Source organism: Oryzias melastigma, linkage group LG3, assembly GCF_002922805.2.
Source record: "Oryzias melastigma strain HK-1 linkage group LG3, ASM292280v2, whole genome shotgun sequence".
NCBI classification, from domain to species: domain Eukaryota; kingdom Metazoa; phylum Chordata; class Actinopteri; order Beloniformes; family Adrianichthyidae; genus Oryzias; species Oryzias melastigma.
The window spans coordinates 19,451,082-19,470,468 of record NC_050514.1 but is presented as its reverse complement, the minus strand read 5'-3'; the positions used below and the strand labels follow the sequence as shown (position 1 = coordinate 19,470,468).

The following is a 19,387-nucleotide window of genomic DNA, read 5'->3' as shown; positions in this document are numbered from 1 at the left end:
GAACTCATCAACTTTGTATCTTTACTGTAATTAATTGCACGCAATCTCACTCCATATCACTAAATCCGTTAAATTCTTCGTCCTCTGTGTCACGTCTGAATAACTAAAGTAAATAAAGTAATTGCATAGATCACCATAAGAGGGCACTCTAGACTTACGGTCCATATCTCATCTCATTAAAAATTCGTATATAAGTCGCACTGGAGTATAAGTCGCAGGGACATTCAATCTATGAAAAAAACCGCGACTTATAGTCCGGAAAATACGGTAATAAATCGCAAACCTAGAAAAAAAAGAATCATCATTAATCGTGATTTTTTTTTTTTTTTTACAGTATTTGCAGAAAAGGTGTCATGAAATAAGTATTTTATTCCAATTGAACACTGACCCAAGCTGCAAGTGAAATCATCATCTCTCAAACTCATAAATATACATTTTTATAATAAGTAGTAAATAATTCATGAATGTGCCAAATAAAAAATAATATTTTTGTTGATATATACCACTATTTATTGGCAGTTTCTCAATTACATGGATTTTTTTAAATAAACAGTAACATTTTCTGTGAAGTCATTATGCCATTTCAAGTTTGTATAGATAAATAAATATAGATTCAGTTTTATAGTTTTAAAATATTTAAATAAGTTTTGAGTGGAAATTTTGTTCTTTGTATTTGACCCATCAAGTGAGGGAGGGGTGAGCCACAGCCACAGCCGCAGTCAAAAACCATTTGCTAGTTTAACCCCCTCAATCCAGCTCCTTAATTCTGGATAATGTCATTAATTGTCCTTTAAAAATATTTTTCAAGTGATGAGTCATTCTCCACAAGTTTTTAAAGAACTCCTCATATGGGGGCTTCTTTAAAGGGACGCGGTCCGAGAAGCTTCACCAGGTCAGCCCTGTCCAGAATCTCTTTTTCTAGAAGGCTTTTGGCCACCTGAGATACAAAATGAATTTCAGTTAATTACAAATATACAGTAAGAGAGATGAATTATTCCCCAAGTGAGAACAGCTCACACCTTTTCCACCATTTCTCTCTTGTCAACTAGAAGCTGATATGTTCGGTGGAAGGCAGCGTCTATGAGGGAGCGGACCTCCAGATCTATGAGCTGGGCTGCAGATTCACCGAAGGGTCGCTCACATAATGCGTTCCCCTGCTGAGGGAGGTCAAACGAAACGGGACCCACTGCTTGGTTCATTCCAAACTGCACAATCTGAAAGAAACAGCAATGATTACCTAAAAAATGTTTTCATCAACGCTTAAATAGAAAAAACGAATTTCCTTTAAGTATTTTGTTAAACTTCAGTTGTAACTTAAATGATTGAACAGATTCATCTCTATTCCGACAAAACATTAAACAAACTTGAAATAATTTTGTTCTAAAAAGTGATGTTAACCTGAGCGTAGGCCAACTCCGTGGCCTTCCTGAGGTCATCCTGGGCTCCGGTTGTGATTCGATGAAAGAAAACTTGCTCAGAAACTCGACCGCCCAGCATCGTGCACATCCTGTCAAACAGCTGGTCCTGGCTGAACAGGTGCTGCTCTTTATAAAGATACTGTGAGGAGCTCAAGCTTCTCCCTCGAGGAACAATGGACAACTGATGGGGTCAATCGACATCATCAAAATGAACCGTGTTAGTAAAAAATCACTAAGGTAACACCTGAAATAAAACAGATTACATTTAAAGGCTGGAGTGAAACCTTAAAAATTGGGTCGGCGTGTTTGAGGAACCAGCCTGTAACAGCATGGCCGGCTTGATGATATGCAACGGTGGTCTTTTCTTCAAGATGAAGTTTCTGCTTTTTCTCCACACCTAAAAAAAGTAAATCCTCCTTATATCATGTGTTAAAGACTGAGTTTACTCTGTGTTCTCAAAAATAGCAACATATGTGATACTTTGACTCAAGCTCATCTAAACATGTGAACTAGTCTCTAATCTCTTCAAATCTCAATCTGATGGAATCCAGGCAGATGTCATTGGTAACATATTAGATTTGAAAGGACTCCACTTCATAGATAAGAACTATCTAGGGTCATTTTTGTTTGTCCACACCCAACAACCCAAAAAAGCAACATTTTATGTATTGAGGTTGAGTTATAGCAACTGACTCAACTTCAAGTCAATGAAAAGTCAATAAAAACCTTCACAGCCAACCTTTAGGGTTACATTTTTATGAGCAGAATAAAAAAAGAACTCAACTATAGTAACGTGATGAGTATAATAAATCTTTAATACAACTGTTCAATATTGCTTCTTTTGAAGTTCACACACACAAATAGTTTACTTTTAATTTAATCAAACCTTGACACTCAGGTTGAGGAAAGAAAGGAGCGAAATAGAGCATCGCTTCTTTAACTAAAGCCTCTTCTAATCCATCCATCCATCAAATAGAGTAGAATGGAACATAAAGTATTTATTGTCATTATACATTGTATTCTAAAATTCATAGCAGTTCTTTAAAAAGTGGACAGACAATGTATACAAATAAATAGATTTTAAGCGACAATTTAGAATCCTCGATTAACCTAGGATGAATGTTTTTGAACTGTGGAAGAAAGCCAGAGTGCCCAGAGAAAACCCAAGCATACACGAGGAGAACATGCAAACTCTACAGAGAAAGGAGTCAGCTGGGATTGGAACCAGGGTCTTCTCGCTGTGAATCAAGAGTGCTATTAACCACAATACAACCGAAACCCCTCACCCAAAGAATGGGAATATTCAAAATAAAATCGCAACTATCTCTGAAACTTTGAAACAGCGAACGTGCATGGTGTCTACAACCCCTCTGAGGCTAGAAAGTGGGGGTCACAAAACTGCAAAGTAAATGAGTAAGTGGACTGGCTCACCTCCAATGATCCTCTCAACTGCCAGCTCAAAGTGCTCCGTGTTGATGCACTGGTGGAGATGACGCGCCGCAATAAGAGCTGCTTCATTACTCACACCAGCAATCTCAGCTCCTGAGACAAACAACCAGACTCATCAGATCAGACTTCATCTGTTAAAATACATTTAAGAAGAAAAAGTAGGATGATGCATGTGAATATAAAAGTACAAAACTCTTTTGGTAGCAGAGAAACGTGAGATGCATCAAGAAAAGATGCAAAATTAAAATCAAATCTGTTTCCTGTTAGATTTAGAGAGTAAATGGTTCAAATGAATGCATTCTTACCAGTAAAACCTGGAGTAAGAGCAGCTAAATGTCTACATAAAGCCTCTACATCTACACTTGGATATAATTTCAAAGGTCTTAAGTGCACTTTAAAGATGGAGGCTCTGCCTTTCAGATCCGGTGGGCCTGCAGAGAAACAAAAACAAACACATTTTGGTTTTAGCAAACATGCACTCCAACTGGCATGTAACTTCAAAAAGACTTGCACGCACGAGCTTTAATGATTTACTACAGACGTTTAATGTTCATTTAATAACGTACAAAATAAAGAGGGGATATTTTCAGCAAGAGGAGTTGATAATAATTTCTAATATTAGCAATGAAACGGGTTAAAGAAATATCATCAAATGTTTACAACAGAAATCAGAACGTGTAAATGAAAAGGAGCGCAGAAAATAGATGTCTCTCATCCCGATGCTGGCCTCCAGTTATCCAACCTAGTTTTTATTTAAAAAAAAAAAACTGTTGGCTCATTATGATTCTGTTTTCTTTGTCAGAGCTAGAGTGTTAGCCCGGCCAAGCCTGTACTGCTGCCATCAAGCAAATTAGGCTGTAGCAAATGACAGAAAAAAGATCAATCGTTTTAGGCAAAGATCAGAGAACACAGAAGACAATGCATGTGCCTAATGAGATGAAAGGTGAGCAGTGCAGGCAGGAGAATATATAAAAGCAAACTGAAGGCAACAGCTTTTAGAACTAAGCCTAATTTTTGGATTTGGAGGAAAATTGGGAAAAATATTAAAAATACTAGGCCACTTGTATGTACTGCAGTAGCACTTTTAATAAAAAAAAAAACTAAATATAAATTACAAAAGTTTAAGGAATAAAGAAAGCATAATTTAAAAGGGAAACCTTGTCATTTCAAATGATTAAAACAAGATTTAAAAAACAAAACATCGGCTTTACCCAGATATATGTGCCGGTCAAAGCGTCCCGGCCTCATCAAAGCTGGATCCAGAATGTCTGCTCGATTTGTGCCAGCTAACACCACGATATTAGTGCTACTATTAAACCCTTTAAGACAGAAACATCACAGACTTTTTGTATCAGGAAAACAGAAACAGCCTGAAAGAAATAATAAAGTTTTACCCACCATCCATTTCTACAAGCAGCTGATTCAGAGTGTTTTCCTGTTCACTCTGGTTCATGCAGCTCCCAGAGCCTCTCCTTCTGCCGACTGCATCAATCTCATCAATGAAAAGGATACAGGGGGCAACGCTGCGCGCTTTGATAAACAAATCCCTTATCTGATACAACGAAATGCATGTGTCATCAACACCTCACGCTATCATCACGTCAGATTCAGGATCGTTCGCTTCAGTACCAACCCTTGCCGGGCCCACGCCCACAAACACTTCCAGGAACTCCGAGCCGTTGACCGAGATGAAGGGAACGTCAACCTCTCCAGCAGTGGCCTTTGCGAGCAGCGTCTTTCCAGTTCCAGGTGGACCTGATAACAACGCGCCCTGAAATCACAAGATCCCAATCGCAAACTGTGAAAAGAGTGTTTGACGCACTGACAGGGCTATTGTGCAGACATCAGCAATCATGGACTTTGGCAAAAATATATGGTGTTGTGCCTTAGGGGTCTTGGCTCCGAGGTCTCGGTACTGATGTGGATGCTGTAGGAAGTTGACCAACTCCATGATCTCTAGCTTGGCCTCATCACAGCCTGCAACATCCTCAAAGCGGACACTGATGTTGTCTTTGACTGTTCTGGCTTTGGATTGACTGACAGTGAGAGGGTTTCCTTTCAGTCTGCTGCTACACGCTCCAACCACAGACCCCTGCCGCGTGGCAACAAGGAAGAAGCCAACCAGCAGTAAGACAGGGAGAATGCTTAAAAAGATTGTCCTGGAAGAAGCAAAGAAGGTGTTGATTAGAGCAAATGTAATGTGTGTAACAGTCCAGTATGACTGTTCTAACCCCTACCCATCACTTTCATTGGTGTAGACGACAGGAATTTTGTCTATGGAGCTCAGACCCATTTCCTGCTGAGCTACCGCCAGGTTATGCTCAAACGACTTCACACTGCCTATGTTGAACCACAAGTAGTTCTGGAACATGTGAAATGTTACCATACAGCATAATTCATATAACATTTTAGACAACAAAACATCCTTACAGTACTTACCACCTCTGATGAGTTCACTCCGTCAGCTGGAAACGCTTTGACATACTCTTTATTGACAACTTCCATGCGTCCCACCTGAAGAACAGAATACCAGAACAAAATTGTGGGGAGACACTGAGAAATAGGAACATAAAATGTTCTGACGCTCCACATCTCTTACCAGGCCCCTGCTCAGGTATCGGTTCACAAAATCCTTCCAGGAGACATGGACTCCAGTTTCTCTGAAGTGAAAGTAGACAAAAGCTGTGGCCATGCCTGCTGCACCGAATGCAAGGTTCTGAAAGGTTCTTCTGTTCAATGGAAACACTTCCTGGAGGGTCAGACCCATCACAGTGGAAGAAAGTCATGAAAGTGGTTACAGGAGTAATTATCAATGCAAGAGAAAACGGCTAATAAAAAAACATTTACTCTCAGTTACAACAGATGTCAGCAAATGAAGATTTTTTAAACATGACAGGAGCTTCTACACAACTGTCTTACTAACTAGTAATTATTGAACTTTACTGCCAAGGAAATATGCATATTTTAAACAACAAAGAGAAATCTAGGATCATATAATCTTTTGATCTTATTTTAAAGCATTCCCAGTGGTCTTTTAATTATGATTATTCCCTTTTAAGCCTAATCAAAAATGCCGTACCATATAGGAAATAGCCCTGCAGTGGCAGAATTTTGTTATAAGTTGTGGGCGGGACAGTCGGCGTAAGCCCATCCCCACTTCCCATCATCCATCTGTTCAAGCCCTCTTCCACTAGCTTACAGACCCTTACAACCTCAATCTAACTCTACCACTGCAATGTTGTTGTTTGCTGGTGTAGATTCTAACAGCACATCCTCATAATTTACAATGATTTGAAAACAGAAATACTTATAAATGCAGTTTTAACATTAATGTCCTTTTAATATGCCCTCCATCACAAGAAAATTCTTACAAGAACCAGTCAAACACCGTTTTCATTGGAGTGTGTCACTGCAAAAAGTAGGGTTATTCTAATAAACAAAACGAACAAATTTAAATCTAATTTCAGACCTTAAAGACATCAGCTCTTCAAGGTATTTTTTTTTCAGTAAACACAGTGAACCTATTTAAAATGTAAAGCCAATTAGCAAAATGCTCTTAATGTTTTAAGATCTTTTTGGTCCTCTTTTAAATCCTGACTTTGTTTTAAGAAGGCAGATAAAGATTCAGGGTTAAAACCACCAATAAATAAATACTGGTGTATTTAGGAAAACAAATCATTTATATCCTCCTGATATATCATGAAAATAAAAGATTAGTTTTTGAGATAATAACGCAAAAATCTTTCACACCTGAAATTGTGTCCACCACCTTGATCCTTCCTTTCTTCTTCCTCTTCTCCTTTTGTCCTCGTTGTTTTTGTCATGCTTGTCTCTCTGTAGCGGATCATCTTTGTTGCTCTGATCTGAATTGTAACAAGAAATCAAACAGCAGAGAAAGACAGTCAGGAAGTTAAAAAATAGTTGCAACAACACTGAAGCTTAAGACTTTTGTCTTCAAAGAATGTAAGGGTGTTACGAATCGATTTCTATTCCTACGATCCAACCAGATCAATCTGTCAGAATCAAATGTAATCGACTCATTTCCTTAAATCTTCCTAAAATAAGAAGAATTGATAAACAATCTTGGAAAATATAATTTGGATCGAGACATGGTTTATTTTTTGACCAAAACAACAAAGTACCAGCACAGAGAACAACACACGTGATGGCAGAAAACAGTGATCCAGACATCATTACAGTCTGAATTTTGCAAAGACGTGTGACCATACAGTGTGGTAGAATGTTCTATTGTTGTTCTGTTTGTATTATTTTGGAAAAACAACATTGAGCTAAACTGTAAGTTCATATATTTAATTTACACTTGATTATCTTGCAAAAATACAAAAGAATGTGGAAAACTTCACCTACACTGTTCAATAGCATTATCTCTGAGTGACACTGGTGGAAGTTTTAGCCAAAAATATCGAATTGCTGTTAAAATGAATCATTACACCCCTATTATCTTACTATTTGGAAATTAATGTTTAAAACTATACAAAAACATACAGAGATGACATGTCAATGTACCTTTAGGTGGTTTATTTGAGCTATACCCTCGTATAAATAGAAGATACTGTGGGTGTAATCGTCCACTTCCCTTTTGGATAAGAGATATCCTCTGAAACAGATGAAGAAGAGGATGAATACGTCAGCAGGCATGTATAGAGACACCTAAAAGACTTGCAACAACCAAGCAGAAATCATAGACTGTAAAAATAAAAATTTATATACAGTCTATGGCAGAAATGTAAGCATTACTGGGACCTCATGATTACCTGTTCAAAAAGTCACTATGATGACCCACTTTGAAAAAAAAAATAAAAATAAAAAAAGATAAAAATGCATTGTTATCAGTAAAGCATAAATGTTTATTTTGTTTAATTTGTTTTGCTTAAATAAAATAAAATATTTTTTTATAAGTTTTTTTTAAGCTATAGATTTAAATGAGACATAACTCAGTCAAAACCAGCATTTTGCAACTCAGGAAATTCACTCATAAACGACTTTATCATCTTTGCGTCCCAGGAGACAACAAACAACTGAGGAATGAAACACAAACAGAGCGGCAGTTTGTTTGCGTGATGTTCTGCGGGGATGCTCTCTGCACAGAGCCGCACTCTTCCCACGACACGTCCGCATCAACCCTGACCTTTGATGTATTATATTTACAGAACGGTCCAACACTTGTGACCAACAGAAATGAAGTGAAATATCTGAATGATATGCATGCTTTTAATTACATAAAGTTCACATAATTTATATAAAAAAAAAAAAAACTATTTTACCGGGGGTAGCGCGCTGCAGCGGCGAAACATGAACGAAATAGAAGAAAAGTCTTGCGTTAAAGTCCGGCCGGTTAGCTGTCGGTTCCGAAGAAGCCACATAGTGGGTCACAAGAACAGAACCATCTCTGGTACTTGTGCGAGGACTTCTGTGCCGGTGCTTATGGATTCTGACTTGGGACCAGTTTATCTATAATCAAGTTCACAGCCGTCTCTGATTGGACGAGCTGAAGCGCGCACTGATTGGCTAAACGGAGAGACCTGAAGGCAACTAAAAAGTGACGTCACACTGGCTAGAAGTATGGTGAATATCAAAATAAAAGCTCAGGAAAATGTTAATCCTGCCGCTGATAAATAATGTGGTGACAATAAAATAAAAGATGTTTCATCTACATATTTTTTTTCAGTTAAAGACACACTAAGATTTAAATTAACAGAAAATTCTTGGATCGTTTTCTATTTTTACCACTTTATATATATATACTTGGTCTAATTTGAAAGAATCTATCATCACAAAATTAAATATAAACGTTTGACTTAATATTTTGATGTCATGTTGTACTTTGAACTAAATGTTTCTCCAAAAAAGCATTATAGACATTCAAGTGTTCATTATTTTGGGGAAATTTCACATTCACAAATGTAAATGGTCCGTTTCGCAACATTTTAGTGTATTCCAATTCAGTGTATTCCATTTGAAAAAAAAATCAAAATAAAAGCTTTAAAAGGTGGTTAAATTTTCAATATCCAGACACTCCATTGATTCATCTGCTTTATTCATGCAATACAATATGCACATTGATTAGTAAATATAACAATAAAGCCATAATGTTTTTTCTTAAAAAAATGTTACGGGCCACATTTTACACGTTAGATAACTTTCTTCCGACATATACATTTATAGAGATTATAAGACATAGCATACAAAACGTGTTGTAACTACTTTTTGAAGCATATACAACCTTTTAAGACGTTTGGATGGCAGCTCTAAATACAACACCCTGCATCATGCACGACCAACAGCAATTGCAGCACTGCATTTAGCAAAACTGAACAAAAAGGTCCAACAACCAGGCAAAATATAAATTCACAGTTTTGAAAACAATAACATTTTAAAAAGAAATAAATCCTTTATCAGCTTTACCTTAAACAAATCACCCAATTTTACTGTCTGTTGGCATTAAAGAGGCAAACGGTGAAGGAATGCTGAAGTGCTTGTGACATATTATCATTATAATTAGAACTAAATGTTGTCACATTTTTAAATTAAGGTCAGAGGGGAGTTAATCCCAGCACCTACTGGGTAACAGGCAGCAACTACACTGATAACAGAAAAAAGCAACATATATTAAGCATAACAAATTTGTAAACAGATATGGAAAAACTGCCACCTTATTACAGTTTAACACTCTGTAGAGTTGGCTGTTTGGATTAATACATCAGCTCATAAGAGTTAACATGCAAGATCAAAACTGATGGCGTTGAATTTCTCTTGAGTTTGTCCTCCTCAGCAAGTGGACGCGCACACACACACACACACACACCCCCACACACAAAGTGCAGACACATTCAGTTTTTTATCAAATCAATATTAAAGTACAAACATCCACATGTACCGTCATACTAAATGCAGTGCACAGAAAAGACAACGTAAAAATGAACATGAGAAGCTGGTTTGAATAATCTGATTGCACTTGGTAATTCATGAGGTGAAGCACAACACAACACTATGCTTCTTTCTCATCTGGGATGTCGTCCTGTTTGCGTTCAGTCATTCGGGCGCATCTTGGACAAGTAGTGGAATTGTCATAGTAGCAGTCTCTAAAAAAAAAACAAAGTTTAGGCAATTTCATTAGTTTTCTTTTAGCAGCATCTTCCAAAGGAAAACAATGTATTACCAGAGTAAAAATTAAATAGTAATTGATTAAACTAGATATGTTTAAGACAAAGACACTAATTCAGCGGCATGCAAAAGCCTGAACAACTAGATTACTTTCCCATTAAGAAGGTGGTCAACAAACCTGTGGAAGACTGCAGAGCAGTCGTGACAAACTGAGGTGTGACTGTCAAAAGGGAACAGGATGTCTCCCTCCTTACAGAGCTCACAAACAAATCCTTTGGCCTGACAGCGCTGCAAACACGTTTGAATTAAACGAGGAAACAAAGGAAAAGTTTTAGGGCAAAATCATTATTTCTTTGTTTTGAGAACTTTACAGTCAAAAGGTTTTTCACCTCGCAATCCAGTTTGATGTGTTTAGCGAATGTGGTGTGGATCTCTGTGAGCGAACAGCTGAGTCTCCCGGTGGAGATGTCGATTAGATCCTGCAGCGAGTACATGTCATCGTTCTCAACAAAGTGCTGACGATCTTGAAGCTGGAAAGAACAAATGCAAAGGAGGACATTTCATGTCAACACTCATACAGACATGAACTTTTTTTTTTTAATCGTGATGAAGTGGGAATAGATGAAAAACTGTCATTGTAAAAAGCTCTCAGTTAAGTAGAAACTGAACTGAAACTTCCCAGCAAAGAGCTCTGTATATCTAATGCACTGTTGATCACTTGGGGGGAAAATGAAAGGCTTGTCCACTAACTGGAAAAAAGATTTTACCACTAAGCAGCCAAACCCCCAGAGTGCATCAAAGACACCCCAGTGAGATGTCATTTCTAAAAGAGAGAGGCAGTCAGGGATCAGCTGCAAACTGACACGATGTAGGAAAACCCTGAGGGGCCTTGATGAACTCGGCCCAACAAGCTGGGTTACTGCATCAGGAAGAACATCACTACCAAATGTCACCACAAGGTGGAGCTGTTGGCACTTAGAACATGTTCTTTCATCAGTGAACAGTAACAGCATGTGTGTGTCATTGTTTACTGACCTGCAGCAGCAGTCGAGCCTCCATCGCCTCTTTGCAAGTAATAAAATAGGGTTTCATCAAAAGAATGTCTTGACGAAGTTTCTGTAAAGAACATCACAGAAACTCAGGATCGTTTTCTTATTTACTTGTTATAACGGTTTTGGGAGAGTTGTAAAATACGGCAGCTCCTTACTCTAATCTCAACCAGTTCCTCCACAAAGTTGAATAGCAGCGGGTTGATTTCCTTCAGCTTGAGCACAGGCCGCGATATCATCAGTGCCAGGTATCGCATCGAGGAGCGGCAAACCTGAAAACACGACATGCTGTCAGGACAACAGGACGGCCAAAATATTAAAGGATAAAATTTTAAAACACCTTTCTGTATGATTGAGCAATACTTTTTTTATTATATATTTAAAAAATTACACTAAACGCAAAAAGATCAGGGTACCTACAAATGTTTTATGCATTGAATAACCAAATTGAAACACTCCGAGTGATGCAAAACAAGCAGACCCTGAACTTTTCTGAGCTGATGGCGAGCAGGCAGTCGATCTGTTCTTGTTCTGCACTCATATTTCATCTGAGGTTTCAGAGTGTGTCATTGTTGGTTCCTTCTTTCTAGATAAATCGTAGGGTTGGAATATGTGGAACTGAATAAGCTGACGTCAGTTTCTGTGTGGCGTGACATTTCCCAAACACGCTTAAATACAATACATCAAACACGTTTAGAAAAACAAGAACTTAGAATTACAGCGATCAAATGTGATGTCTTTTTTGGAATTACTGTATATGTGTTAGTGTTAGACCCCTGGAGAAGTACACTGATCTTAATCAAAAGTCAAAACAAGCAGTGACTGTAATAATTACCTTGCGTGGTTCGAACTCCCAGTTGTGGATGACACGAGCTGGGATGACAGCGGTGTCGTTCCAGTGACATGTGCTGCAGTAGTACTGTCCTGTGTAGTCACATTGTCTGGCTTCACTTGGCACACCTCCTAAAGGGGAAATCAAAAATGATTAGAAAAAAAGTCTCACTCATTTTGAAAATGAAGAATCCTCTCCCAAAACGATTAGATTCCTTATATACTCACTGAGTGAAACAGGCGCACGGCATTCTGCACAGCGGTAGTCCTGTCGATCCAGTCCTATTTCTGGGCAGATGCTGAGTTCATATTCAGACTGGTGGCTGACCTTTGACCTGACGCAGGGTTTCGTTATCAGGTTCATACACTTGCTGTGGCAACGATAATAGCATCCTAAAATATGAAAGACAATTGCATTAAATATCATTTACTTTGACTAACTTGATCTTTAGCTCTGATCTATTCATTTACTGGCCGTTTCGTTACTATGGTAACAACTTTCTCTTAACTACTCGCCTCCTGCTGATTCTGTTACCCCTCAGTTCCTTCAAACAAAGTTATGTTCAAACATAAATTATTTTTGATTTTTAAGAAAATTTTTAGGAGTCACATTAACCAAAGTCTGTTTTAAACATGATCATCGGTATTCTGTAAAGGTGGAAACCCTTTTTCATCTCAACATGGTCTTGTAATTCATTACTCCTTTGTTTCAGTAAGACGTTCCCAAATGAAACCTGACATACATGCATGAGCTCCTTTTTCAGCATTAAGCTGATAACAGCTGCATTTCCTTTGCACCTGGCTGCAGCTGAACAAACACAAATATGTTAAAAAGGTTGAATGCAGTACAAGAGTTTGAGTTTGGGCGCATTCCAACTTTTCTTAATGTGGAAGAAAATTCAATTTGTGCAAATGACGAATGAGTGAACTGTGTTAAATAAGATGTCCTAATGCTAATGAAGTTAGCACGCTATCCAAGGAGGTTTTAAGTAATAAAGTAACAGCTTCCGTGTGTGCACAGAATATGTGTTCATACAGGAGCAAAAACACTCAGAGACCAACCACAGCGTAAGAGTCAAACTGTGAGCCCTCATGTTTGAGCGTGTGACATACCTGTGCAGGTATACCACGTCTGGATCAGTCCCCAGATGATGGTGCTACATTTGTCACAGGTCTGTTTCACACTTTTGCTCTTCTCTTTGGAGAAGCGGTGCTCCAGCAGAATCCTCAGATTTGGTTCATCTTCCTCAGGGTCCTTGAAAGGCAAAGAAGCAAAGGAAAACAGTATTTTTAAAAGTTCTGTAACAGAAAACCAACTCAGTCAGAATACGCAGTCTGCATTTTGAAAAAAAAATTTTTGTAGTTTTTTAAAAAGCAAACATGCTTGTATTCTGTGCTTTCAGTATAAATAGTAGTCTTTGCAGTAACTAAAAGATGCAGATCAACATTCAGAATTGATGGGCTAAATCAGAGGAGTAATTTCTTGAAATGTTTTTATTTAAAATTTATATTAACTTTTTTAACAAATGAACAAGTAGTTCCTTCCTATTGTATTGTCTGTGATCAAACCATTGTGATCACTAATCCACACTCTTGCCGTGAATTTAATTTATCACAGAAGATTCTGGCAAATGAATCCTTATTTTACACTTCTAACTCTCTTGAAAGCTTTAGAATAATAGTAAAGACCAACTACGAAATAATTTGTGTTTTTGTGTGTTTTTTAACACGGAGAATGTTGGTGACGGAGGATATTTATTAGAAACATTAGGCTTAAAACTGCCTGTCTGAGTATTTTTTTATTCAAATCGTTGTGAATCAGGAGCAGATTAAAAAATGCTGTTTGAAAATGAGCTTATTGTGACTTTAAAAATATGCTGGGCAGGCAACAAGCTCCTTGTTCCAACTATTTTCCTGCCACTCTAAGAAACGACACAGGTTGTTTTTGTTTTTTTGGCTAAAAACAGCATAATCATAATTAAAAGACCACTGGGAACACTTTAAAAATAAATCAAAAGACAAACAGATTGGATCTTTAAAGGTTATTTGTAGCTTTACTGTCGACACTTTCCATCTTCTCGGCACGTTTTATTTACTTTATACGTATGTTCGCAAATATAAAAGTGAAAAGCATTCTAGTCTAACAATATGCAATGCAGTGAGGGTTGAACAACTTTTACGGCGTACATTTTACATTGAAATGCTAGCTTTTCTTCAACCGTTCTACCTTCTGATGTATATATATATATGAAACCACTTTGGCTCTAAAATTACCTGAATTTAGTGTCTACTGGAAAGCAAAAACATAACTGATATTTTACCATAGCTGGAAATAAATTTAAGTGTCAAGGGGTTAGTAAAAACATTTCATTAAATATGAGACAATATAGTGAAAATGTCACACATATATCATATTAAAGAAAGTTTCTAGCTCTACGTTTTACTGAGTGAAAGTGAATCTGCCACACATATAAACCCAATGTCTTTTTATCATTAAATGCTCAGTCCCACCTTCAGCTCCTGCAGTTTGAGCCGCAGGTGAATCAGTTTGACCACAGTGTCTTTCTGTCTCTCTGAATGCTCTGGCAGTTCCAGGATCAGCTTCTTACACTCCTCTATGGCCATTTTCAGCTGCTCGATGTCTGATGCTACAAAAGAACCCTGAAGAAAAAAAACACAGAAATTCAGTTTGAAAAATAAATAACAGGCAAAAACAAAAGACAGGCCGAAATGCTTCACTCACTACGGGCCTTGAGAAGTGATCCTCAGCTAGACCGAGATCCATCGTCCGATCTGAGCTGGGAGTCCTGGTCACATTAAACAGCTCAGGCCTCGCTGCTATCAAAGGAAAATAACAAGGTACAGTATGAGCTATGAAGTGACAACCCTTTACACAAATGTAATACAACAGAAAACAGTAAAGCTAAGATCCTAAGAAGAGTACAGAACTAAGACTGAAAATGCAAACAGTCTTAAGGACTGTCAGTCAGCTGGCTGACTGAACTTTGAAGTGGTAATAAAGGTTTTATAGTAAAGACTATGACTTAAGACAGTAACTTTTTTAAATGCTTAGGTTACAGTTTAAAGAACTGAGTTCAGCTCTGAAAGTACAAAGTTTGCAGGTTTACATTTAATGGTTAAAACTGTTTTAAATATCAAATTATATTTTACTTGATCAAATCTGCATTATTGTCTTTAGAGTAAGATGTTTATAAAATCTCATTCGGGGGGGCAGTATCCCCATAACATAATGCTGCCACCCCCATGCTACACAGTTTTAGGAATTTGCTAGTTTTCCCATTTTCATTTTCAGCTAATGCAGCTCATGTTGTGCCTTTATAGTGGATAATGATTCTGTCTCACCACTTTAGGTCAGCATTTTTAGAGCAACATCAGTTGTTCGAAACAACAATACTCATAAAGTGTCATATCTATGATTCTATCCAGCATTTCAAGTGTAAACACAAGAGGAATAACGTTTATAAAGGTTCACAGGTCTCTTGTCTAACTCTTTTTTAAATTTCATATAAATGTCTATGGAGGGTTTAAATAACCCTTAAACATATATGTGCAGAATTCTTTAAACAGCAAAAGTCACTCTTAATTCCATTTGAAAATTTCTGATTTTATGAAAAACAATATAAAAAGTGTTTCTAAACACACTCATGCATTACTTTTTGTGCACTATAAAAATACTCTTTCTGTAGTTCTAAAAATGTATTTATTCTCTAGAACAACAATTTGATTGTGTGAATAAAAAAAGGGCAAAACCTAGTAAAAAGCAACAAAGATTGAAGATGAGTACAAATTTAAAATATCAACATACAATTATCACCCGACAGTCAAATCACAGTTTTTAAATACTTTAAACTTATCTACAAAAAACACACAAAAATATTAACTTAACTGTTAAATGACACATAGATCATGTTTTACCTGGGATCTCTTCTGAAGAAAACATAACACAATCTTTCAGAGAAGATAAAAGTGACGCACAGATACTAGAATAAGCACGGCTAACAGTGTGTTTGTCCTGCTGTAAAATGTTGAAATTCATTTAAAGCCCAAGAGATCCTCAAACTGCTAAACAAAGGAAGTGCTGCTTATGCTTTGCTGCTCGTGTACTTTTGTTTCATCCACAGAGATTCTCCTTTCCTGTTCAGTAAACCTCAGGACGGTCACGCCAGCCCCCGGAGATAGTTTTTTTCACATTGCAGTTTCTCTTCCATTTCATGTTTATTTATATCACTTCAGTTGTATACGAGAAAAGCAAATACCAATCTACTGAAAAAATGCCTCTCCAGGTTTATGACTGAGAGTGACATTTAATAAAAGAAGAAACTCCAACTGTGCATAAACATAAACAAGCTACAGCCAAAAACATAAATAATTCATGTAATTGAGAGAAAGCAATATATCTAATAATGACCATGACTTCCGAAACATTTCCAGCACAGTGTGCATCAAAATATTAAAACAACATATCGTTGTTTAAGTGTGCCAACATTTTCAGATGTTTGATTACTTTTAAATATAAAATGCTTTTAAGTAAAAAAATAAAAATTGGTCAAGAACGCAAAGAAAATCCTTTAATTCATGAATGTTTTAAATATTTTTGGTGAATTTTACCATGCTGTAGTGGTGTCTTGCCTTCTGGGGGACGATCATCCTCTCCTCGATCAAACGGATTGAGGCGAGCTTGGCGAAATAGTGCAAGTTTCTCATCGTACTCCATTTCATCGGCTACATCTGAGAAAGACATGGGTGGAGGATTCCAGTGCTGAGCTGGGAAATGCTGGGTAAAACATTCATCTGAATTAAAAGAGCTTTTTTTCAATCAGGTAAGATAATTCATTTTTACAATAAAAATAATTCCTATTTAGTCATTTAATGTAAAAACATGTTTTGGAAAAAAACTAAACAAAATTTGAAGATAAACTTAGATCTGAATGAAATATTATTCAGTATCAAAGTGGTGTTCAGTAAGCAAAACCTTTAAATTGCATTTTTTGCAAGTAAGCCCTGTGCTTTTTTTTAATGTAACTTTCAGTAATGAGGCCTTATCTCTGACCTATATACTTTACTATTAAACAGAAAGATTTGTCAATGCAACAGGAAAACAAACTCAAGGCCTACTGGAATACTATGCACAATTCCAACACCTAAAACAGAAATAACACGGGTCCTGGAGTAGATTTAACAATAACCATTTAATTTGCTAATATATTATATATAGGAAGCGTCTTCTCGTCAATAATAAGAGCACAGCGCTGCTGTTGACTCTTCGATTAACTCTAATGATACTTGGCGAAAAGTTAATGATCATGAAGAACGTAGCAAACATTTGCTTTCAGTGCCAGCAGTATGAAAGGGCACATCCATCTCTGACAACGATGTCAACAACTAGCTAATGCTAGAAGGCTAGCTTGCTTGCTAGCTTGCTATAAATGGTAATAATGGCTAATTCGAGTGACAGACTTGTTTGAAGCTTACCCCGGTTTTCACCATTGACTCACAAAGGAACTAGCAGCCGTTAAATGTATTTTATGGCCCACTAACACACTTGACATGGATAGTGACTCCTCCTGTACTGTTTAGTCCCTATCATCATAACAAAGCGTCAAATCGCCATAGAAATAGTTAACTTCCTGTTTGTAGTTTCAAAATAAAATAGCTTTTAATTATAATTAATCAATAGTAACATTTTGAAAGTTTAAACTACAAAAAAAATAAAACTAATGTTTATTAAAATCAACACCTGATGTATTGCTTCTGTTTCCTTGTGGTATTCTAAATTATAATAATGTTCTTGCGTTCTTCTGGTTCCTTTTCAACGTTTTATGTTGAAAATAAAATGAACTTCCGCCATTTGGGGGATTTTTCCTTAAACAGATCACAATAAGAGCTTTCTGAAAGAAGAGTCATAACCTATAGTTCATGTCTGCCCTGCTGATTAGAGAACTTTTTCATATAACTTAAAAAAAAATACGCAATTTTATCTGGTCAGTGTTGGAGTAAAAACTGCTTGATTTTGTACTTATTTACAATGTTGAGGACACTAACTGGCATATGTTTTTGCTCCAGGTGTATTATGTGGTTTTTAGAATAACATTTGTATGCAAAAATTTGCTTTTGTATTTTGGAGCTTGAAGACATTCCCTAAAAGCTGTCCTGTCAGCAAGAAAAAGATGGAAAGGTCACTTTTCACCCTAAAATAAGCTGATGTAAACAGACAGATCTTAATCAGTAACAGAAAGTGTTTCAAGAGGAAAGTTGTTCTTGGACATCATTCAGAGGTGGTGGCTTTGCAGAGAAAATGTAGTTTCAACACAAACATAACAGAAAAAGGTTGCGTTTTTTTAAAGTGTGATCATGCGGGAATCACACTGGAGTTTCAAGCATTACATGGATCACTGTAAAAACAGAGTAACAGCCCATGAAAATGCAACTCTTTTAACACAATCATTACAACTTGATTATCCTTGATTAGCCTTAAATAAATTGTAACCAAGGAAAGATAACAGTGTTGGCTGATACAGATATGTATGCAGGAGACGGGTGCCTGTTGGAGGTGCAACACACAATTAGGTGTGCTGCAGAGAAAAAAAAATGTTTTGAAAGAGATGATTTTTTTCTTTCATAAAGAGATCTTTTGTTTAAAGAAGCATGGGACTGGCTTTATACATAACATCATTAAATTTGCAGCATAACATCTGCATTGTTTCTAGATAAAAAGGCTGCAATGAAAGTTGTTCTGTAAAATCATGTTCCCTGACTATTTAATGAGGTGATACCAGCTCAGACCTGATTACATTTCTTCAGGATTTTCAGGTTATTACCACATTTTACTGTAAAACTAAAAATACTGAGAAATTAACATGTTGATTAAAACAAATTAAAATAAAGTAAATGATAAAATGAAAGAAAAAGTGGACAAAACACAGATCTCGAGAATAGTTTAACATTGTCTCAAGTACCTATTAATAAGGGATAAAAAAAAAGGTTAAAGAATCAATTATTAATATTTTCTGAGCAACTTAATAACCCATTGAAAAAACTCTGCAGTATTGACCTTTCAAATTGAATGGAATACTCAAAATCATATTTTTATGAAACTATCTTTCAGTGTTTCTGCTCACACCAGATGTATATAAACAGTAAGTTAAATGGTTTAAAATGATCTAATCAATTGTAAATGCTGATATCCTTAATGCTGGTCTATTGCCTTTGAATAGGAGCAGAACCTTGCTGTGCAGACAGTTCAAATAAAGTCCAGTGGAAACAGTTTGTTTCATTTAAAAAGATTTCAAACACCGGCATATAAATTAATCAAATATTTTTGCCAACCTATAATGAATTTATTTTAAAAACTTTTACTGTAGCTAAAAGATAAACACACCATGATAGAAAGTTTAACCGTTATATGCAGGTTTGGGACCAAAAATTGTTCAAAAATGTCAAAATCTTTTGGTTGGTAGAGTGGTATTTCCATCATCAATCAGATGAAAACAATCT

General features: G+C 36.6%; 2 protein-coding genes across 3 annotated transcripts; both read right to left on the bottom strand.

Annotated features, from left to right (window-relative positions):
• Window positions 1–338: 338 nt before the first annotated feature.
• LOC112160337 (AFG3-like protein 2) lies at window positions 339–8,193 on the bottom strand. Its single transcript, XM_024294775.2, has 16 exons — window positions 8,153–8,193; window positions 7,395–7,485; window positions 6,618–6,730; window positions 5,467–5,527; window positions 5,307–5,381; window positions 5,105–5,229; window positions 4,753–5,026; window positions 4,501–4,638; window positions 4,266–4,419; window positions 4,079–4,186; window positions 3,173–3,298; window positions 2,850–2,960; window positions 1,703–1,815; window positions 1,399–1,599; window positions 1,020–1,214; window positions 339–937 (listed from the first exon to the last, which is right to left on the bottom strand). The coding sequence occupies exons 3-16, from the start codon at window positions 6,713–6,715 to the stop codon at window positions 845–847; spliced, it is 1,872 nt and encodes a 623-aa protein (XP_024150543.1). The 5' UTR covers window positions 6,716–6,730; window positions 7,395–7,485; window positions 8,153–8,193; the 3' UTR covers window positions 339–844.
• A 715-nt stretch (window positions 8,194–8,908) lies between these two features.
• Window positions 8,909–17,508, bottom strand: def8 (differentially expressed in FDCP 8 homolog). Of its 2 annotated transcripts, none has more exons than XM_024296162.2 (12): window positions 17,366–17,508; window positions 16,502–16,667; window positions 14,616–14,710; window positions 14,384–14,533; window positions 12,986–13,127; window positions 12,101–12,265; window positions 11,877–12,004; window positions 11,200–11,313; window positions 11,028–11,108; window positions 10,382–10,522; window positions 10,171–10,280; window positions 8,909–9,970 (listed from the first exon to the last, which is right to left on the bottom strand). In XM_024296162.2, the coding sequence occupies exons 1-12, from the start codon at window positions 17,378–17,380 to the stop codon at window positions 9,877–9,879; spliced, it is 1,401 nt and encodes a 466-aa protein (XP_024151930.1). In that variant the 5' UTR covers window positions 17,381–17,508; the 3' UTR covers window positions 8,909–9,876. The 2 variants fall into 2 exon arrangements, with proteins under 2 accessions (XP_024151930.1, XP_024151931.1); XM_024296163.2 differs by having other exon boundaries at window positions 16,502–16,621; window positions 17,366–17,503.
• Window positions 17,509–19,387: the final 1,879 nt, after the last annotated feature.

Bases quoted from the DNA above. Each gene is read 5' to 3' on its own strand.
- LOC112160337 (XM_024294775.2), bottom strand. From the start codon at position 6,715: ATGATCCGCTACAGAGAGACAAGCATGACAAAAACAACGAGGACAAAA. The intron at 4,187-4,265 runs GTGGGTAAAACT...TCTGTCTTAAAG, and splicing joins GCTGCTTGTAGAAATGGATG to GGTTTAATAGTAGCACTAAT. The intron at 1,215-1,398 runs GTTAACATCACT...TGTTTCTTTCAG, and splicing joins CGGAGTTGGCCTACGCTCAG to ATTGTGCAGTTTGGAATGAA.
- def8 (XM_024296162.2), bottom strand. The intron at 14,534-14,615 runs GTGAGTGAAGCA...TTTTTTCTTCAG, and splicing joins ATCACTTCTCAAGGCCCGTA to GGTTCTTTTGTAGCATCAGA. The intron at 9,971-10,170 runs GTTTGTTGACCA...TTTTTTTTTTAG, and splicing joins TGCTCTGCAGTCTTCCACAG to AGACTGCTACTATGACAATT.